The sequence below is a fragment of the Eulemur rufifrons genome, chromosome 6 (genome assembly GCF_041146395.1).
Source record: "Eulemur rufifrons isolate Redbay chromosome 6, OSU_ERuf_1, whole genome shotgun sequence".
In the NCBI taxonomy this organism is placed as follows: Eukaryota; Metazoa; Chordata; class Mammalia; order Primates; family Lemuridae; genus Eulemur; species Eulemur rufifrons.
Genome location: NC_090988.1, coordinates 37,311,904 through 37,328,093, shown reverse-complemented (window position 1 = coordinate 37,328,093; position 16,190 = coordinate 37,311,904). Strand labels below are relative to the sequence as shown.

Sequence of the window (16,190 nt, the reverse complement as noted above, 5' to 3'; positions counted from 1 at the left end):
TGTCACATTGTGGTGGATATCCAAGAACAGTTTTAAGTTTTCTGTTAGAACAATCAGTCTTAACCTTACTAGAATCATGTGGAAAGCTTTTAAAACTCCCATTGCTCAAACTCTACACTCCAGACCAATTAAACCAGAATCTCTGGCACTGCTCAGATACTGTGAATTTTTTTTAAAGCTCCCCCAAATTATTCTAAGGTGGAACCAAAATTTAAAAATGCTGCATTTGAATTTTCTTTATCCTGTAAGCCTATCTCCAACTAGTGATATGATCCCATAGAGGACTTGAGAAATTTTAACTATGTAACATATTTAAACAGATAAATATTCTGTGATTCTGTAAAAATTAAATAGTCTCTTCCTGTAGAGTAAAGGAGCTGAGGTTCAAACCTGGGTCTTTTTTGTTTCCACAGACTGACATCCTAGACTACGGTACATAGTTCGTGCTTATCAGAAAATTATCTCATCATGTTCTAAACTCTACCTGGTTAATTTACTATTTGTTTTCTTTTTTAATTTAATTTTTTCTTTTTGAGTCAGGGTCTTGCTCTGTTGCCCAGGCTAGAGTGCAGTGCCATCAGCATGGCTCACAGCAACCTCAAACTCCTGGGTTCAAAGTGATCCTCCTGCCTCAGCCTTCCGAGTAGTTGGGACTACAGGCACGTGCCACCACATCCAGTGGTTTTAAATTTTTTTGTAGAGATGGGGGTCTCAATATGTTGCTTAGGCTGGTCTTGAACTCCTGGCCTCAAACAATCCTCCTTCTTCAGCCTCCCAAAGTGCTAGAATTACAGCATGGCCCACAATTTGTTTTCTAAATGTTTTTTTTTAAAGTCTCTTTCATATTGACTGAAAAGGAACAATTAGATTTGAATAAGCAAATTATTACTGTGACAGTAAAGTGATAATTAAGGAAGGATAATATCAAGGGAATATCATGATTATTGATTCAATTGGTAATACGTAATCAGTATTTCAGCCTTTCCTTGTTTTCTGTCAGAGCTCAGATTCTTCATCTGAAAACCACCATGCTACTGTATCATCCAAAAGTACAGTTTCTTTCACAGCGTTGAGGAGGACTAGCATGCATTCTTCTCTTAACACAAGCCTGGATCAGCAGTCTGACACTAACCTGGCTCATGCTGCAGCTCAGACTTTTGCTACAGAAAATATTATTGAGGGTATGTATGACTAAGTTAGGAAAAGTTAAATAAAACCCAGTACTCTTTTTATGGTTCTTTACATCCATTTCCTTGGAAATTATGTCTGGCATCTTCTGGTTCGTCCTCACCCCTGTCCCTGGTGTTGTAAGTTTTGTTTCTTTAATTATATATTTATTTAAATAACAGAAGTAATATATACATTTTTTTTTACAATACTGAACTTTATAAAATAAAAAGCAGAAGTATTGCCTCTTATTCTACAACTTCCCTACCTGAAACCTTACAGTTAAAATGTCCTTCTAGAACTTTATGTGTATACAGAGAGAGAGAGAGAGATACATGTATGTCTTATGCTAAGTCTTTCTGCTATTAAAATTAATATTCAGTTCTCTTATGGGGAAAAGCATCCTTATAATATCTTAACAGCCATACTTTCTTTATTAAATAATATTAGAAAAGGATAACATACATGGTGTTAGTTGTAGAGTTGTTTAAAAATGACTGTGACCTTGTATTCATGTTTACATACGTCAACTTTCACTCCTAAAATTGCAGGTAGTAACCTGACTTTATTATTTGCAATTTACTTAGAAACTATTAGATACTGTGTCTATATCCCAGTTTTACAACATATAGTAATGATTAACTGATTTCTTAAACTTAATGCAGGATCTGAACGATCTTTTCAACAGCTTCTGCCAGAATTTTCTTCACAGGAGGGGAGCCAGCATGCTGATTTACCGAGTATTTTTAGCATTGAAGCAAGAGATTCTTTCCAAGGCATGGAAAACCAGAACTATTCCTCTGAAGAACATACTGAAATATTACAAAATAAAAAAAGTGTTCATTTCCAGCTCTCTGTAGGAAATGTGCTAAGGTCAGTCTCCAGTTCATCTGATGAGGCTAATGTATTTGATCAGTTGAATGTACAACATAGCACTCCATGTGGTTCTACTTCTAGTGAGTGCTCAATAAAACAGCAACTAGAAAGCAGAAAAGAAACACTGGGCTTTGAAGAACTATCAGAAAGAGGGATTGTTACAATGTTACAAAGTCAAGGACTCACTGAAGATGATAAAAATGAAACCTGTGGAGTTTTAGACATAAATCCACATGTAGACGAAATCGACTCTCAATTATGTGTCAGAACAGTGGAGATGGGAACTTCAATTCAGACACCACACTCATTAACTATTCAAAATGAGAAATATTTTGAGAATTCAACTGAAACGGAAACCCCCCAAATCATAAACAATCTATCTCAACAAGGACAATCAGAGCTCTCTGTAAATTCTGGATCATTTTCATTACAGAACTCTATTCCAACCTGGGTAAGTGAAATATGTGTTATATAAATAGCATTTAAGTTCCTTGTCAGGAAAAACTTTAGAAACACAAGAGAAGCAAAACTACTTGTAATATTCCTGAGATAATCAAGTTTGTGGTCACTGGAAATCTCCAATAAAACAAGAAAAAACTCCAAATTTTGAAAGCTGTTCCCAGAGAATTTTACGAAAGATCTTTTTCATCCCAATTCAGATATCCTTTATCCAACTTTCCCAATAAATGATGTCTCTTCCTGTGCTTTCAGTGTTAAGCCTCACTGCACTGCACGAAAACCATTACTGGAATAAGTGTTAGAACATTGTTCCTCATATTTAGCAAGTTATATATAATCTGCTTGGTTTCAACACCAAAAGGATATAGTTTTTACCTTCTAATATTATGTATAGTTTATCCTTTAACATAAATATACAGGTGATTGAAAATAAGAGCTATATCTACACCACAAATGTGTTTAATTTGGTTGCTTGTGTTTTATGTTTTTAAATTCTTGCTCGATGTTTAAAACTAAAGATACTTCCCTTTGAAAAATTTATAATGTGGCAGCAGTGGCCGGTATTTGGCTATAACCCGGTAGCCGGCCACCGCTCCCTTTAGATAGGATATGCACTCCAGTTCTGCATAGCTCCAGTCAGCCTGCACTCGTATTATCGGCCCGCCCCTGTAAGTTTGTAATCCTTTCAGTAAGTATTTTCAGTTATACTATTTCACCCCATCCCCAAAGCCCTCTCCAGTATTTCTACAAGTGAACACTGGAGTAGGAGGGCTCAAGGGGAAGCTGTTTTCTTCCATAATTTTCATTTATACAAAATGCACATGATGTATAAAGCATTTATTTACTTTTTGCACATTTTGAAAGTTCTAAGGCTATTTTTTTGACATGATTTCCCTTTTGCTTGTACTGAAAAGGAGACAGAATCTGGCCATGGTATAATGGAAGAACCAGAACTTACTTTAGTGAGCACCAGTGATATCAGCATTACTGAAGCAGATTTTGCAAAGTTAACACTAGAAGAAAAGACAGAGAATGAGGCAGAAAGCTGTTTTCAGGTAAATTTCATAGCTTTTATTCATACATTGATTTATTGATACAGCAATCTATAACAATTGCACACTGAGGTTTTTTTTTTTCCACTTTTCTTTCCACATGGCATCTTTTCTTACACTGGAATTGTTTGCAAACTTCCCCAATTAGATGTAAATGCAAGCTTAATGTGCTCACAGGAGGTGACGAGAAAAGGAAAAGCCCTCAAAATCTCCTAAAAGCAGTTTTGTGCCATTTTGTAGTCCTAATTATAAATATATATGGTGCTACAGATATCAAGTCTTGAGTTATGGGCAGGCGCAATGGCTCAAGCCTGTAATCCTAGCACTTTGGGAGGCCAAGGAGGGAGGATCACTTGAGCTCAGAAGTTCGAAACCAGCCTGAGCAAGAGACCTCCTCTCTACTAAAAATAGAAAAAAAATTAGCCAGGTGTGGTGGCACTCACCAGTAGTCCCAGCTACTGGGGAGGCTGAAGTGAGAGGATCACTTGAGCCCAGGAGTTTGAGGTTGCTAGCCTAGGCAAGAGTGAGACTCTGTATCAAAAAAAAAGTCTTGAGCTACAATTCATGCCTTCTGCTTGTAAGAGGCAGAAAAGTTGTCCTAGAAGTTGGGTAAAGAAATCCAGACCTGAGGAGAACATGGAGTGTAGGCTGTTTTTCGAAGTTTTTGGTCCTAAAGAAAAAAATGTATTTCCAGTACAAGCAAACCAGTTGATTCACACCTACCTCGTAATTTCAATTCTTGTCATTGGAGGGAATTATGCTATGGATTTAGTTCTTAAGTTAGTCAAGACTCTAAAACTTGACACCCCTACCAGCTGTTTGGTGCAACAATTTACTACTGTTGCAACTACTATGCCTTTTTCTCTTTTCATCACCATCAGTTTTTCAGAGAAGTCCCAAACATCCTTTTTCCAGAGTTCATACCTACCTCCTACACTATGGTGGAACTATTTTTATCATACAACTAATGTTCCGATGCCAAGTTAGAAGGTACTTTATACCTAAGCATATTCCAAGATGTTGAATGACTTCAGAACAACTGGTAATTGTTTTGACAAGGGAAGTAAGGAGGCGATAGACAAGTAATGAAAATACAGAAGTGGCATGGAAAAGAGATAGGGACATAAACAATTTTAAGAGAAAGAATGGGAAAATAGGGTTGGGTCAATGGTTAGGAATCGTTTTGTGGTACTGCTGGTCAGATGTATAGTGTAAGAACCAAGTGAGTTGGAATCACCCAAAAAACATGAATTTGAGAGCAGGCACCCACCCAGCATCACCATGACACCCACAATGAGCATGTTTAGATCTTTTTATCCAAGGAAGGCAACCTGAGATGAGAAGCTTCAAATACAAGAGCATGTGTTATCTGCAAACAGATACTGTGTTAATTGGGAAAACATCTTCTGGTTACATTTGAGGACAATAGGTGGTAATGTGGTTAATAAAAACAAAATTTTGAAGATTCCTGGTAAGTTGGCTCCTTCCCCAAGTAAAGACTGAGGGGTTACCCTTAAAAGCAAAAATTGGAACAAAATTGACATATGACTTTCTTACCATTAGGTGAGTGAATTTCTGCCTTTTGTATCAGAAACGGAAGCCTCAGATTGTCCAGCTGTGTCAGAGCTTTCAGTGGAGAAGCCAACAGTGCCTACAGGTATGCCTGAATATACTGAAATGTGTCCAGGGGCCAGTGTGAGCTCCCTGTAACTTTAAGCCCCCACAACTCTAAAAGGAAGAAAGAACTTTTCCATATTCCTGGCATAAAGCTAAATGAGGTGCATTATCTCCCAAGTACTTTTTCCCCCCACAGAAACTCTTCCGAAGTTTATACCTATACCAAGTAGTTTACAAGAAGCATTTGCAAAGAGGAAAAAATCATTTATGGAAAGATCTTACCAAAGGCAGAAAGAAATACGGAATAAAATTTGTGTCTCTGAAAATTCTCAAATGAAAATAGTTCCAGAGAAACCAACTATAGGTATGTTGACTTAAAAAAATTTAATCTTCAGCAACCACCGCCTCCCTGAATAGTCAAGGCTTTGAGGACTCTTCTGAGTAACTTCCATTCCTCACAGAAAACATTTGTACAATTTTTCACCTTTTTTCACAGATATGTTGAAAATCTGGACTTTCATTTATCAAACCACTTGTTTTTTTCTCAGGTTCATCTGTGAGTTGCCTAAAGGGTGTGAATAAAATTAGAGCCTCTTTTCCTGAAGACAGAAAGACTACACAAGCCATCATGCAACAAAGGGCTCTAAGGTAGGGTTGACTGATTTTCAGTGAGCCACTTTTCTCCATTATTTCTCTTTAATTTAATAAAAATTTCTTACAGATTATACAACCAACTTGCTACAGTGAAACAGCAAAATGAAGAGAAATCAAAGCAAGAAGCTTATGCCCAAAATAGAGCAAGGGCAAGAGAATTTCATAAGGTGAGCAGGATTCAGGGTGGGAGGGGGACAGCTCAAATTTATCAAGCTGAAGGTATACAATTGAAACTGCTACAATTTTTTATTCCCTCCCACAGAAAACACTAGAGAAACTCCGAGCCAAAAATACATGCTGACTTTCTACAAACAGTGTAAAAAGAGGTTTTTTTATTATGGCATTAAGCAAAATTATTTATTTTTTAAAAGTCAATAAATTTTTATTCAAGGAATTTCACATGTGATTCCTTCCACACTGTCCATCAAGGTAGCCTTAGTTCCTCAAAGGCTGGTGGTCTTTGAAGATTTACCTTCAAGATGGCCCTGAAGAAGAGAAACTTCAGTTATATGAGACATTTACCTTCCCATATCAATAATCATGGATTATTTAATGTCATAATAATGATGAGTGGCAAAGTCTTGTGCCTCTCCTCAGGAAAACATAGCACTATTTAGTGTTATAGCATCCTACAGAGAACGTCAATATTTGGTCACAGCGTTAAGAGCTCTTGGTTTCACAACTCCATGAGCCCTCTTTGAAATGACCAATGTCTTTCCTAATGTGTACAAATGTGTACATACCTTTTTAATAGAACAGATCCTCAATCCATAGTTGTCCTGTCAGCCCTACATAACAATATAAAAGTTACATTCCCAGAGATGATCATATAATGAAACAAACCACCTACTTATTAGCTATCCTAGACAAGGCACAAGGGATCTAGCTGTGCAGTAGTGGTCAGTGAGAATGTGAAATGTGTCTGTTGTAAATTTCATAGGTATTAAATAATCACATGCTGCTTGCCTTATAAACAGTATAATAAAGGGTTAATAAAATGTTCCCAGTAGGCTGATTGCTAGCAAAGTAGCAAATAGAAAACCTAGTGGGAAGTTTTTTTATGGTCATGTCCACAGCAAATGAGAAACTGCATTCTAAAAGCCTTGGTAATGACCATTATACCCTTTGGCAAAGTTGTTTTCATCTTACCAGAAGTTGCTTCCCACAATTCTTTTCATTTTGGCTTCTTTCATCTCCACTTGAATATGGACATACTGACGAAAACTTAAAACTCCCCACCTATGGAAAAATTTCTTAGTCAGTTTGCTTAGCTTCCAAAGTATCCTAACCCCCACCCCCGTGCCCACCATTATGTATTGAAAATTCTAGGCTTAAAATTGCTCATTCCATCATCTCTCTTTTCAAGTCAGCTCATTTAAATGAACATATAAAACACATTTTAAAATTAAGGCTGAATGGTTCTACTTCCATTCATGTTAATCTGCTCTATGATCACAAACACCTGAGACAACTATTTTGAAACATGCTTGTATACTGTTCTCATCTGGATTGATGTTCAGAAAGGCTATTTTCATTCAGCCCATTCAGAGCAGTTGAACATTTTGCCCATCATCATAACATCATATATCCTTGATAGCCAATGTGAATGCATACTGACATGATAAAATCTAGTGGTGACAAATCAACTACTAGACTTGGTTGCAATAGGATTCTAATAATCCTATTAGAATAAATACTTAAACATTAGGTAAATTGTGTAAAAGACCTGCATGGCCTTTGAGATAACTTACCAAGAATTTTTGGGATCTAATTTCTTCAAGCAAGTTACTTCAGGGTCCTAAAAGTTGAATTGTAGAACGTACATTGGTATTTTGACACATGATCTAATAATATAGTCATATACCACATAATGTTTTGGTCAATAACAAACAGCATATTAGAACAGTGTTTCTGTAAGATGACAATGAGGCTGAAAAAATTTCCTATTGCCTAGTGACCTAACACATTGTGGTGATGCAGCTGCAAGCAAACCTGTACTGCCAGTCATACAAAAATATAGCACATGCAATTATGTACAACACTTAATACCTGTATCTATAGTATACTTCTTAGTGTGCTTTCCCCTTCTACTTATAAACATGTTGTTAACTGTGAACAGTCGAAGGCAGGTCCTTCACAAGGTATTGTTACCATAGGAGATACCAGCCCCGTGAATGTTAGTGCCCCTGAAGACCTTCCAGTGGGACAGATGTGGAGGTAGAAGATAGTGATATTGATGATCCTGACCTTGTGTAAAAGCATCCCTGTCATTACACAATGCATGACTGTATATATTCTTTAATCATCTCTAATAGTGAAAAGTCAACATTTTTACACATATTTCCACTCAAGCTGTGCAAAATGTTACAGGTCTCATTGTCACCACTGCAATACATGTACTGTGATGGAAGCATAACCTGTGTCAATTTAGCCACATTAACAATTTTTGGACACTATGATCAACAGTGTCCATTCTCATGTAGAATGAGGCTTTGTAAATGTTCCTCTCCATTGTACACGCTATCAAAGTATCTGCATGCGGTTCTTGTTGTGCTGACAATGCTAACAATAGGAGGAAGCAAGCAGCTAGAAAGGAACAGAAATAGAAAACCTTACATTTTTAGAGTAGATGGATCTGCCTTGTTCTCAATTTGACTCCCTAGAAAAAGAAACATTAGTTAACTATTAAAGACTATATCAAACTAAGCAATATGAGAAAACTACAGAAATACTGTATCAATAGAAATACCAGGTTTAACATGCACAAAGCCAAGAAAACCAACGATGCCAGATACTGAATTTCTATGGCACTGACCTTTGAACACCCCAGCAGGAGTAAACTGCTGAATGCAGATACCATGCAGTGCAGTTATGACTTAACTGTCCCAAGGTTACAATGCTGCTACTGAGAAATACACAAATTCTACAATTCAAATTCCTGTTAATAGGTACAATAATTTGACCTTTATTCCTAATTGTCATTCTAATCAGGAAACTATATTAACTATTTTAAACTATAATGCTAGTCATTATTTGCCCAATCTCTATATTATATAACTTACATATGGAACTCTTGTTGCTCAAATTGCCAACTTATTAGGCAAAATCCCTGTAAAGCAATTCAATTGAAACAACATATCCAGGTATACGTATTAGTATAATAATGACATTCATTCTCGTCATTTTTCATTCTATACAAAAATACATATGTTGTGGCAAACTTTTTTGCCAAGATCTTTTATGACTAAAATAAAAACACTCCTGGTTATAACAATATTGGGATGCTGTATTCAGTATTCATAAAGTTATAAGAAATTTACATGTTTCTTTTAACTTTTGAGTCCTCAGCAAATTAAATATTTCACTTACCTCTTGGAAAAATGAGTGAGTTCAAATCATTAGTTCCTATAGAGAAAGTACCAAGATTTAGAAAGGCTGCCGTAAGTATTTCCAGTTGTTATACTAAAATATAAATCTAAGTTTAATATCCAGATTTATATGTATTATAGCCACATTCAGCTCTGTCAGAATTAAGTTTTAGTTCATGTCTGTATCATTCAGCAGTTGAACAGTTAAATTCATCATCTGAACTGTAACTGTATTCCCAAGATTGCATTGTCACCAATTAAAACTCACCTAAAGCCATCACACTCAAGAATAGTACAGATCAGTGGGATATGCCAATACCTAAGGTAAAAACAAATTATTAGGTCTTTCATACTTTTAGCAACTGTCTTGTAGTTCCTTCCCACAGATCTAACAAATAGTCCTGTGAGGAAAACAAAACCACAATTTTACTGTATGAGGCGTTTCCAACGATGTATGGCTATAGAAAAAGCCCCACCGGGATAGACCTCAACCATTGTTAATAATTTTTTAAATATATAAGCAAGTCTAAGACTCCATAGAAAAGCAATTATTAGCAAGAACTGTCATGTGCTCCAGAATGTTGAAAAACTGCAAAAATAGCTAAGAATGAAAAAGTTCCTACCACTTTAATCACGCATTTCATTATCACATGGTAAGGATTTTCACTAAGCTGCTTAGAAGCCAGATTAGACTAATAAATAAAAGTATGGAAAGTACCATCAAGTAGGTACTTTAGATGAACCAAATGAAAAAGAAGTATATACTTTGATTTTTATGAACTTAAATACTGCAATAGTTTTTTTCCCTATTAAGTTCACAGATTTCAGCAAATGTTAACTGAATTCTTTCTTTAGAACTACATCAAAGTATTATCTCCTATTATTTGACATCAAGTATAAAACAGGAGAATAATCTGGCTGTAAATTATGACAGGCATTATAAAGGATAAAGCAAATTTTAATTAGGCTTTGTGTCATTCAAATTTATAAAATCTTATGACTTTTGTAGTCATTTTATTATGCTACTAAATCTTGCATTATACTATTAAGTCTTCTGCCTCATTTTAGATTATGCATCAGTTCAACATGTTGTATGCCTCAAATGGGAAATCCAAGGTTCTGATTATAATTACAGACTAATTTGTAAATTTGAGACCTTCCAATGCTTGCAAGGAAACTGAGGCTGCCACCACACCACTATAGAATATATGAACCTAAGATTGCTTTTCAGATATAAATGTCATAATTGAAATTTTATTTTTTGTAGAGACGGTCTCGCTTCGTTGCCCAGGCTGGTCTCCAACTCCTGGCCTCAAGCAATCCTCCTGCCTGGCCCATAATTGGAATTTAAAGGAAGCAACAAATGTCTCTTAATAAAATGTAACCTATAAGAGGTTTAAATTAATCTGACAATTCACTAAACAAAAACAAATGTGATCCTAAAACTCACTTTAAGACATACCTTTAACTCCAGACATCATGTTCTCAAGATAAAGGCCTTAAAAAAAAAAAAAGCCATCTTGATATGTCAACATGAAATTAGAATACTAAATTAATACAGCTGAGATTTCTCATGTCCTAAGTTTTTTTTTTTTTTTTTTTTTTTAAGAGACAGCGTCTTGCTTTGTCACCCACGCTGGAGTGCAGTGGCTCAATCATAGCTCACTATAACCTTGAGTTCCTGGCAATTCTTCCTCAGCCTCCTGAGTAGCTAGGAGAAAGCACACCTTACTGGTTTTTTTTTTTTTATTTTCTGTGGAGACAGAGTGTATGGTTATGTTGACCAGATTGGTCTCTAGCTCCTGGCCCTCAAGTGATTCTCCCAACTAGGCCTCTCAACAGTGCTGCGATTATAGGCATGAGTCACCGCACCCAGCCAACCCCTCACTTTAAACTGTCTCATAATATTCCTTCTTATATGTATCAAAACTCATACTGAACAATGAGTTCTGGGTTGCAAAAGAGGATTTATTTTTTGCACCTGTCTGTAAGTCCTTGTCCACAAGTTAGACAAAAACAAACACAAGTGCTGTCATAAAATGCAGTATATATAACAGAGTAGTCTACAGTGGTGATGAAAATAAGTAAAATGGTAGTTGAAAACAGTATTAATAAAGTTTTCTAGGTATTTGGGAAAGGAAAATTAAGTTGTTAGAATACTAAACATCTGACAGGTCACATTTGGCTGAATAAAGTTGGATATAACATTTCAGGTACCCTAAAAAAGAGTTAGTTGCAATTTTATCTAAGATTTTCTTTTCAAAATTAAAATCTCTGCACTTCATTGTGTCAGTGCTCAGATGACACCTGTAAACTCTTACTCAGAAAACAAGCATTGTCAAAAACATCAGGATCTTCTTTTTATTATTCAGAAAGTGGTAATTTCTCAGCCTTTTCTGTGTAATTTCCTGGTGTTTACACTTTTTTCCTAATAATTCTCATTCTTTAGGAGTTTCTTTCACAACTTCTTCACAGGTATTTTTTGTTCTTTGGAATGTTCTTGGTTAAAGAATTTCTTCACGACCAGTCCAGTGTATATATCCACATTTATCTGTAGTTATTTCTTTTTATAAAAAGTCACTTCTTTATATTGTTTACCTTCTTTGATATTCATGTTCCTGTCTCCATGGTGTCCTCTGTCCAATGTTTTTGGCCTTTGTAGCTCTCTTTTTAGACACAGCAGCTTCTTTAGTACCATTCTTTTGTTCTACATGTACACTGATCTTCCTTGGGAAATCAGAACTTATTATGAAACAACTATCTGCCTACAAAAAAAAAAAAAATCACTATTAAGCAATAGCTCAAGTGGCTAAGTAATTACACTTAGCTGAGTGCTAGGTATATTCAAATAACCCAGACTATATTTAAATGTTAAAAATCCAAGTGAACACCTGTATTTTCTCATTTGCTATACTAATTACCAATAGCGCATATTAACATGTTATTTACTAAAGTAGTATTGAAAAGCCCGTGTTCTCATTACCAAGTATCCAAAAACTTATTTTTATTCTTCCATTTTTCATTAAACTTACTGAGCTTTACAAAAATTAAATGGAGCGTAAGACAAAAACTACAGAATACAATTGTTCTTGTACTAACTCCTGTCTTCCCACAATAAAATAGGAAAAAAATAAGTCACTTACTCCCAATTTAATATCACATTCATCCTGTTCAGTATGTGCTGCATCCTGATCCTCTGCTCTGTAACATTAAAATGTCACTTAGGTTAACAAAACCTTCTATGACCTAATTATTTATATACTTTGCTGTGACATACAACTGAATCATCAAGACTAGTCAAGGGAAACACAAAATACAGTATATTGGATGTCTTGTTTGGTAAGCTCAGCCAACTATAATAATCCCAACTGTCCTTTTCTGTGTTCACAAAAGTATTAAATAAATGATGACGAAATATGGAACAAATAACATTAAAATTTAGTTAAAATCTATGACCAAAGTAACTTCATTTGATTCAACTTACACTGACTCTTCAATAGGAGAAATGGATCCATCATCATCCAAATATTTGTATCGACGACTATCAAAATCTTCATTTTCTAATTCTTCGCCAACATCCATTTGTTTCAATGATTCTTTAAGGTGGTGCTCATACTTCAGTTTTTCAATGTAGTTGAAAAATCCTCTTGCAACAGCTTGCTATATATTAAAAACACCATATTTCGAGTCATGGCCTTGCAAGATTAAGATTCTTTCATGACTCAGCAGATGCCTAAAGAATGAATTAGCTATCTTTATTTAACTATGCTATATTTGTGGACAATTCCTGATTGTAGAAAAAGTTCACATAGAGGTTATTAAACTTACCAAGGATGATACCAAGAAGCACAAATCTTGTCACATTTTGGAATTATGAAAGGCATTTGAAATGTAAAGAACAAAATTTCTAATGTTTATTATAATCACTTAAGAGGTTAACAAGTATTAATCCTCTCAAACTATAGGTTCTGGCAAGGAATGATAAATTAAATATACATTCATTCAAGATTGAACTCTCAAATATTTTAAGAGCTTACTGCTAAGTATTTGGGTACTTATCAGGTAATCCCATCGGGAAGAGCTAGGCTTTAAGAAAACATCTACTGAACATCAAAGGTATGTGTGGGTTTAATTTACCTTAATGCAAAAAAAAAAAAAAAAAAAAGAGTCATGTGAGCTTCAGAGTTATGTTTAAAGAGAAGAGAGGATGAAGTCAAGAGATTAAAAACAGCCTTGGAGCACTACTATTTAAATTCAGCAAAGTTATATTCACTGAAGAGATTAACCAATGAAGATTCCACCCAGAAACTCAAGTGAAATTTGACCTGAAGGATAGGGGAGACTTTAGGCAGAAGTCAGTAAAGGAGAGTACTAGCAAAATTGGAGACTGTGTTCCAAGTATATCTTTTTTTTTTTTTTTTAATCACAAATTGGGAAGAACTGGACAAAGTTGACCAAAGTGGCCAAAAAATCATTTAAGACATTTTAGCTAGGAGTATCCATAAATATAATGTACTGACTCACCTCAAAATTTAAAATTTTTCTCCAAGGTAACGGTTTTCTGTCAGTCTCTGATTCCAAAAATGGGAACCCAGGTCCTTTGTCTTCCAATAGTTTCTTACTTATTTGTGAACGTCTAGTGTTTTTACTTCCTTTTGGTCTTCCCCTTTGTCTTCCTGTTGGTACGTATTTCCTCTTTCTGTATTTACGTTTCCTATTCTTGAATCTATCAAAAATAGCTTTTAAAGTCACTGGTTCTATAGATGAATCACTTGATGAATCTCTTGCCTGAACACTTTCAGGCAAAAGAACAAATGTTCTAATGGGGTTTCTTTGACTCCGTTTAGGTGAGTAAGGAACACACTGCGTTTTAAATAAGCTGCTACCAGAAGAGTTATCACTAGAAAAGCAGGAAAAATTAATCTTATCTTTTTGTCTTACTGAACTTATTACTATTAATAACCAATCCCAAATGCACATTTCTTCCAGGACTGATGTAGGAAAACATACCCAGAATAATTAAAAATTATTAAAAAAGAAAAAAGATGGGCTCAGTAGCAGCCAGCCATTGAGGACTGAGCACCCAATCTAAAATGGCCCATAATCTCATAGCAATGATTAAAAATTAAAATTTTACTTTCAAGATAAAATCTCAAAAGCTGTTTCTTTCCCTGCTAAAAAGCCTCCACTAAATAAAACAAATACAGCCTTCTAGACATAAATAGGACAATTTAGTCAGGAAGACAGATACCAAATCGACCCAGATAACATACCATTTCCCTAAGCAAAGAAAGCGCTCCACTATAATATATTGAGATTTTGAATTAAAAGTATTAGAACAATACTATTTCAATCTGTAATTGGATAAACCTGGAAGATCAGTGTAATCTCTTCTTCCTTCTTTCCCAAATCCTGAAAATTATCTTTACTTCCACCCATTAGATGTAATTTATGCCTTCCTATAAATCCAAATACAGTATCTATTCAGTTCTGCAGTAAAAATCCACTTACCTTTGATTTTCAGTTTCCACAGCTGAGTCCAATGTCATGTAGTCAAGAGAATCCATTCCTGACTTATCCATCACTTGCTCTTTCCTTTAATCACTTTTCTGAAATTATGAAATTTGGTAAATGTGATAGCCTCCCTAAACAAATAAATGCTGACACACACAGCTATTATTTACTAGAAACTTCAACATAAGACTATGCCACCATTAGTAATGTGGATTTAGGCAAAATCATTTACCAGGTTTTTAAGCTTTTCATGGAACAGTCCATTTAAGATCAATTTCTTTAAGAAAAAAACCCAAAATGCTATAAACTGCATTCACAGTTTAACCTTTCAGTTTTTACACTCTAAAACTATTTGATGCAACAAGATTCCAGAAAAGTACTTTCATTTCGAACAAAAGCAATCTTTTGAGTACAAGTAAAAAATGGTTTTATCATTAGCCACATACTAACATACAATTATCAATACAATATTAGTATAGAATGGCCAAAAGCCCATTTTCCAGTATCAAAGGGAACTTCTAAGAAAAACTTATACATAGAAAACTACAAAGCAAAGTGTGTCCTTTGTATACCAGCAAAAGCATCTCCATTTAATAGACAATTTAAAAACTCATGGTCAGGAGTTACCACCTCCTTCCCATTTATTCCCAGATTCATCTAAGTAACTAAACTGTCTTCCTTGTCACATCTTTGCCATTAAAGGTACAAATTCAGAGTTGCAAATTTTCAGACCGTTTTGATTAAAAGCTAAAACAAACTACAGTAGCTCTTTGTCTTCATTTCCATGAAAGAGTATACAGTAATTAAGTCAATAAAAACAAAAATTAAAGGTAACTACTTATTTCACTACTGCATCCCCTTTGGTCACTCTTCTTTTTGGATTGTTTTTTTCTTTGGCCATACTTGTGAATGACATGAGTCATGACAAATCCTAAGACAAACTAGCAAAATATTTCAAATATAGGAAGACAATGAGATCACTAAGATCTCAAATTTGTGAAATGCCCAATGGACCCATAATTGTATGTCCAATTTTGAATCAAAAGTGTAGTTTACTGTATCTCAAAGAAGCGGTACAACTAATCAAAGTATGCGCCTAAACTATCAACACAGTTTTGCCATCTTAAAGGTAGCTTTTTTATGCCAGCTTCAAAGAAACCTGGAGAGCAAGTGCCAATGAAATCGCAAAAGGCATTTTCCACAGCTTGTTGACAATTGAGTATTTTTCCTTGTAAGAAGTGGTCCAAAGCCTGGAAGAAGTGGTAGTTAGTTGGTGCAAGGTCTGGAGAATACAGTGGATGACAGAGAATTTCTAAGTCCAGCTGTTGTAGCTTGAGAAGCATTCTTTGTGTGACATGTGGTCGAGAGTTGTCTTGCAAGAGGATTGGCCTGTCTCTATCAGCCAATCTTGGCTGCTTAATAGCAAGCATCCTCATCATTTCGTCCAGCTGGTTGCAATAGACATCTGCTGTAATCGATTGAC

General features: G+C 35.2%; 2 protein-coding genes and 8 non-coding genes across 15 annotated transcripts in view; 1 reads left to right on the top strand and 9 right to left on the bottom strand.

Moving 5' to 3' along the window:
- Window positions 1–6,126, top strand: part of CEP295 (centrosomal protein 295) — a 49,149-nt gene extending 43,023 nt beyond the window's left edge. The window contains exons 23-30 of the mRNA XM_069470939.1: window positions 1,001–1,181; window positions 1,833–2,494; window positions 3,417–3,557; window positions 5,118–5,211; window positions 5,368–5,535; window positions 5,720–5,819; window positions 5,893–5,992; window positions 6,088–6,126. Of these exons, the coding sequence (XP_069327040.1) occupies window positions 1,001–1,181; window positions 1,833–2,494; window positions 3,417–3,557; window positions 5,118–5,211; window positions 5,368–5,535; window positions 5,720–5,819; window positions 5,893–5,992; window positions 6,088–6,126 (1,485 nt within the window). The remainder of the gene's footprint in view (window positions 1–1,000; window positions 1,182–1,832; window positions 2,495–3,416; window positions 3,558–5,117; window positions 5,212–5,367; window positions 5,536–5,719; window positions 5,820–5,892; window positions 5,993–6,087) is intronic.
- Window positions 6,127–6,191: 65 nt separating this feature from the next.
- On the bottom strand, window positions 6,192–14,798 carry TAF1D (TATA-box binding protein associated factor, RNA polymerase I subunit D). 6 transcript variants are annotated; one of them, XR_011233688.1, is made up of 12 exons: window positions 14,705–14,798; window positions 13,718–14,093; window positions 12,678–12,853; window positions 12,337–12,394; window positions 11,792–11,958; window positions 10,656–10,691; window positions 9,462–9,512; window positions 9,195–9,230; window positions 8,442–8,484; window positions 7,577–7,623; window positions 6,569–7,064; window positions 6,192–6,310 (listed from the first exon to the last, which is right to left on the bottom strand). XR_011233688.1 is itself a non-coding variant. In XM_069470941.1 (7 exons), the coding sequence occupies exons 1-6, from the start codon at window positions 14,773–14,775 to the stop codon at window positions 10,679–10,681; spliced, it is 861 nt and encodes a 286-aa protein (XP_069327042.1). In that variant the 5' UTR covers window positions 14,776–14,798; the 3' UTR covers window positions 8,471–8,484; window positions 10,656–10,678. The 6 variants fall into 6 exon arrangements, 2 of the variants coding, with proteins under 2 accessions (XP_069327042.1, XP_069327041.1); XR_011233689.1 differs by having other exon boundaries at window positions 6,975–7,064; XR_011233687.1 differs by having other exon boundaries at window positions 6,192–7,064.
- Window positions 6,407–6,534, bottom strand: LOC138385608 (small nucleolar RNA SNORA25). The gene has a single exon (XR_011233828.1). It is a non-coding gene; the product is annotated as a small nucleolar RNA SNORA25 (small nucleolar RNA).
- LOC138385612 (small nucleolar RNA SNORA32) lies at window positions 6,821–6,941 on the bottom strand. Its single transcript, XR_011233832.1, has one exon. It is a non-coding gene; the product is annotated as a small nucleolar RNA SNORA32 (small nucleolar RNA).
- LOC138385605 (small nucleolar RNA Z40) lies at window positions 7,336–7,408 on the bottom strand. The gene has a single exon (XR_011233825.1). It is a non-coding gene; the product is annotated as a small nucleolar RNA Z40 (small nucleolar RNA).
- On the bottom strand, window positions 8,185–8,317 carry LOC138385609 (small nucleolar RNA SNORA1). Its single transcript, XR_011233829.1, has one exon. It is a non-coding gene; the product is annotated as a small nucleolar RNA SNORA1 (small nucleolar RNA).
- On the bottom strand, window positions 8,555–8,693 carry LOC138385606 (small nucleolar RNA SNORA8). Its single transcript, XR_011233826.1, has one exon. It is a non-coding gene; the product is annotated as a small nucleolar RNA SNORA8 (small nucleolar RNA).
- On the bottom strand, window positions 9,345–9,416 carry LOC138385633 (small nucleolar RNA SNORD5). Its single transcript, XR_011233852.1, has one exon. It is a non-coding gene; the product is annotated as a small nucleolar RNA SNORD5 (small nucleolar RNA).
- Window positions 9,554–9,685, bottom strand: LOC138385614 (small nucleolar RNA SNORA18). The gene has a single exon (XR_011233834.1). It is a non-coding gene; the product is annotated as a small nucleolar RNA SNORA18 (small nucleolar RNA).
- LOC138385622 (small nucleolar RNA SNORA40) lies at window positions 11,097–11,224 on the bottom strand. The gene has a single exon (XR_011233842.1). It is a non-coding gene; the product is annotated as a small nucleolar RNA SNORA40 (small nucleolar RNA).
- Window positions 14,799–16,190: the final 1,392 nt, after the last annotated feature.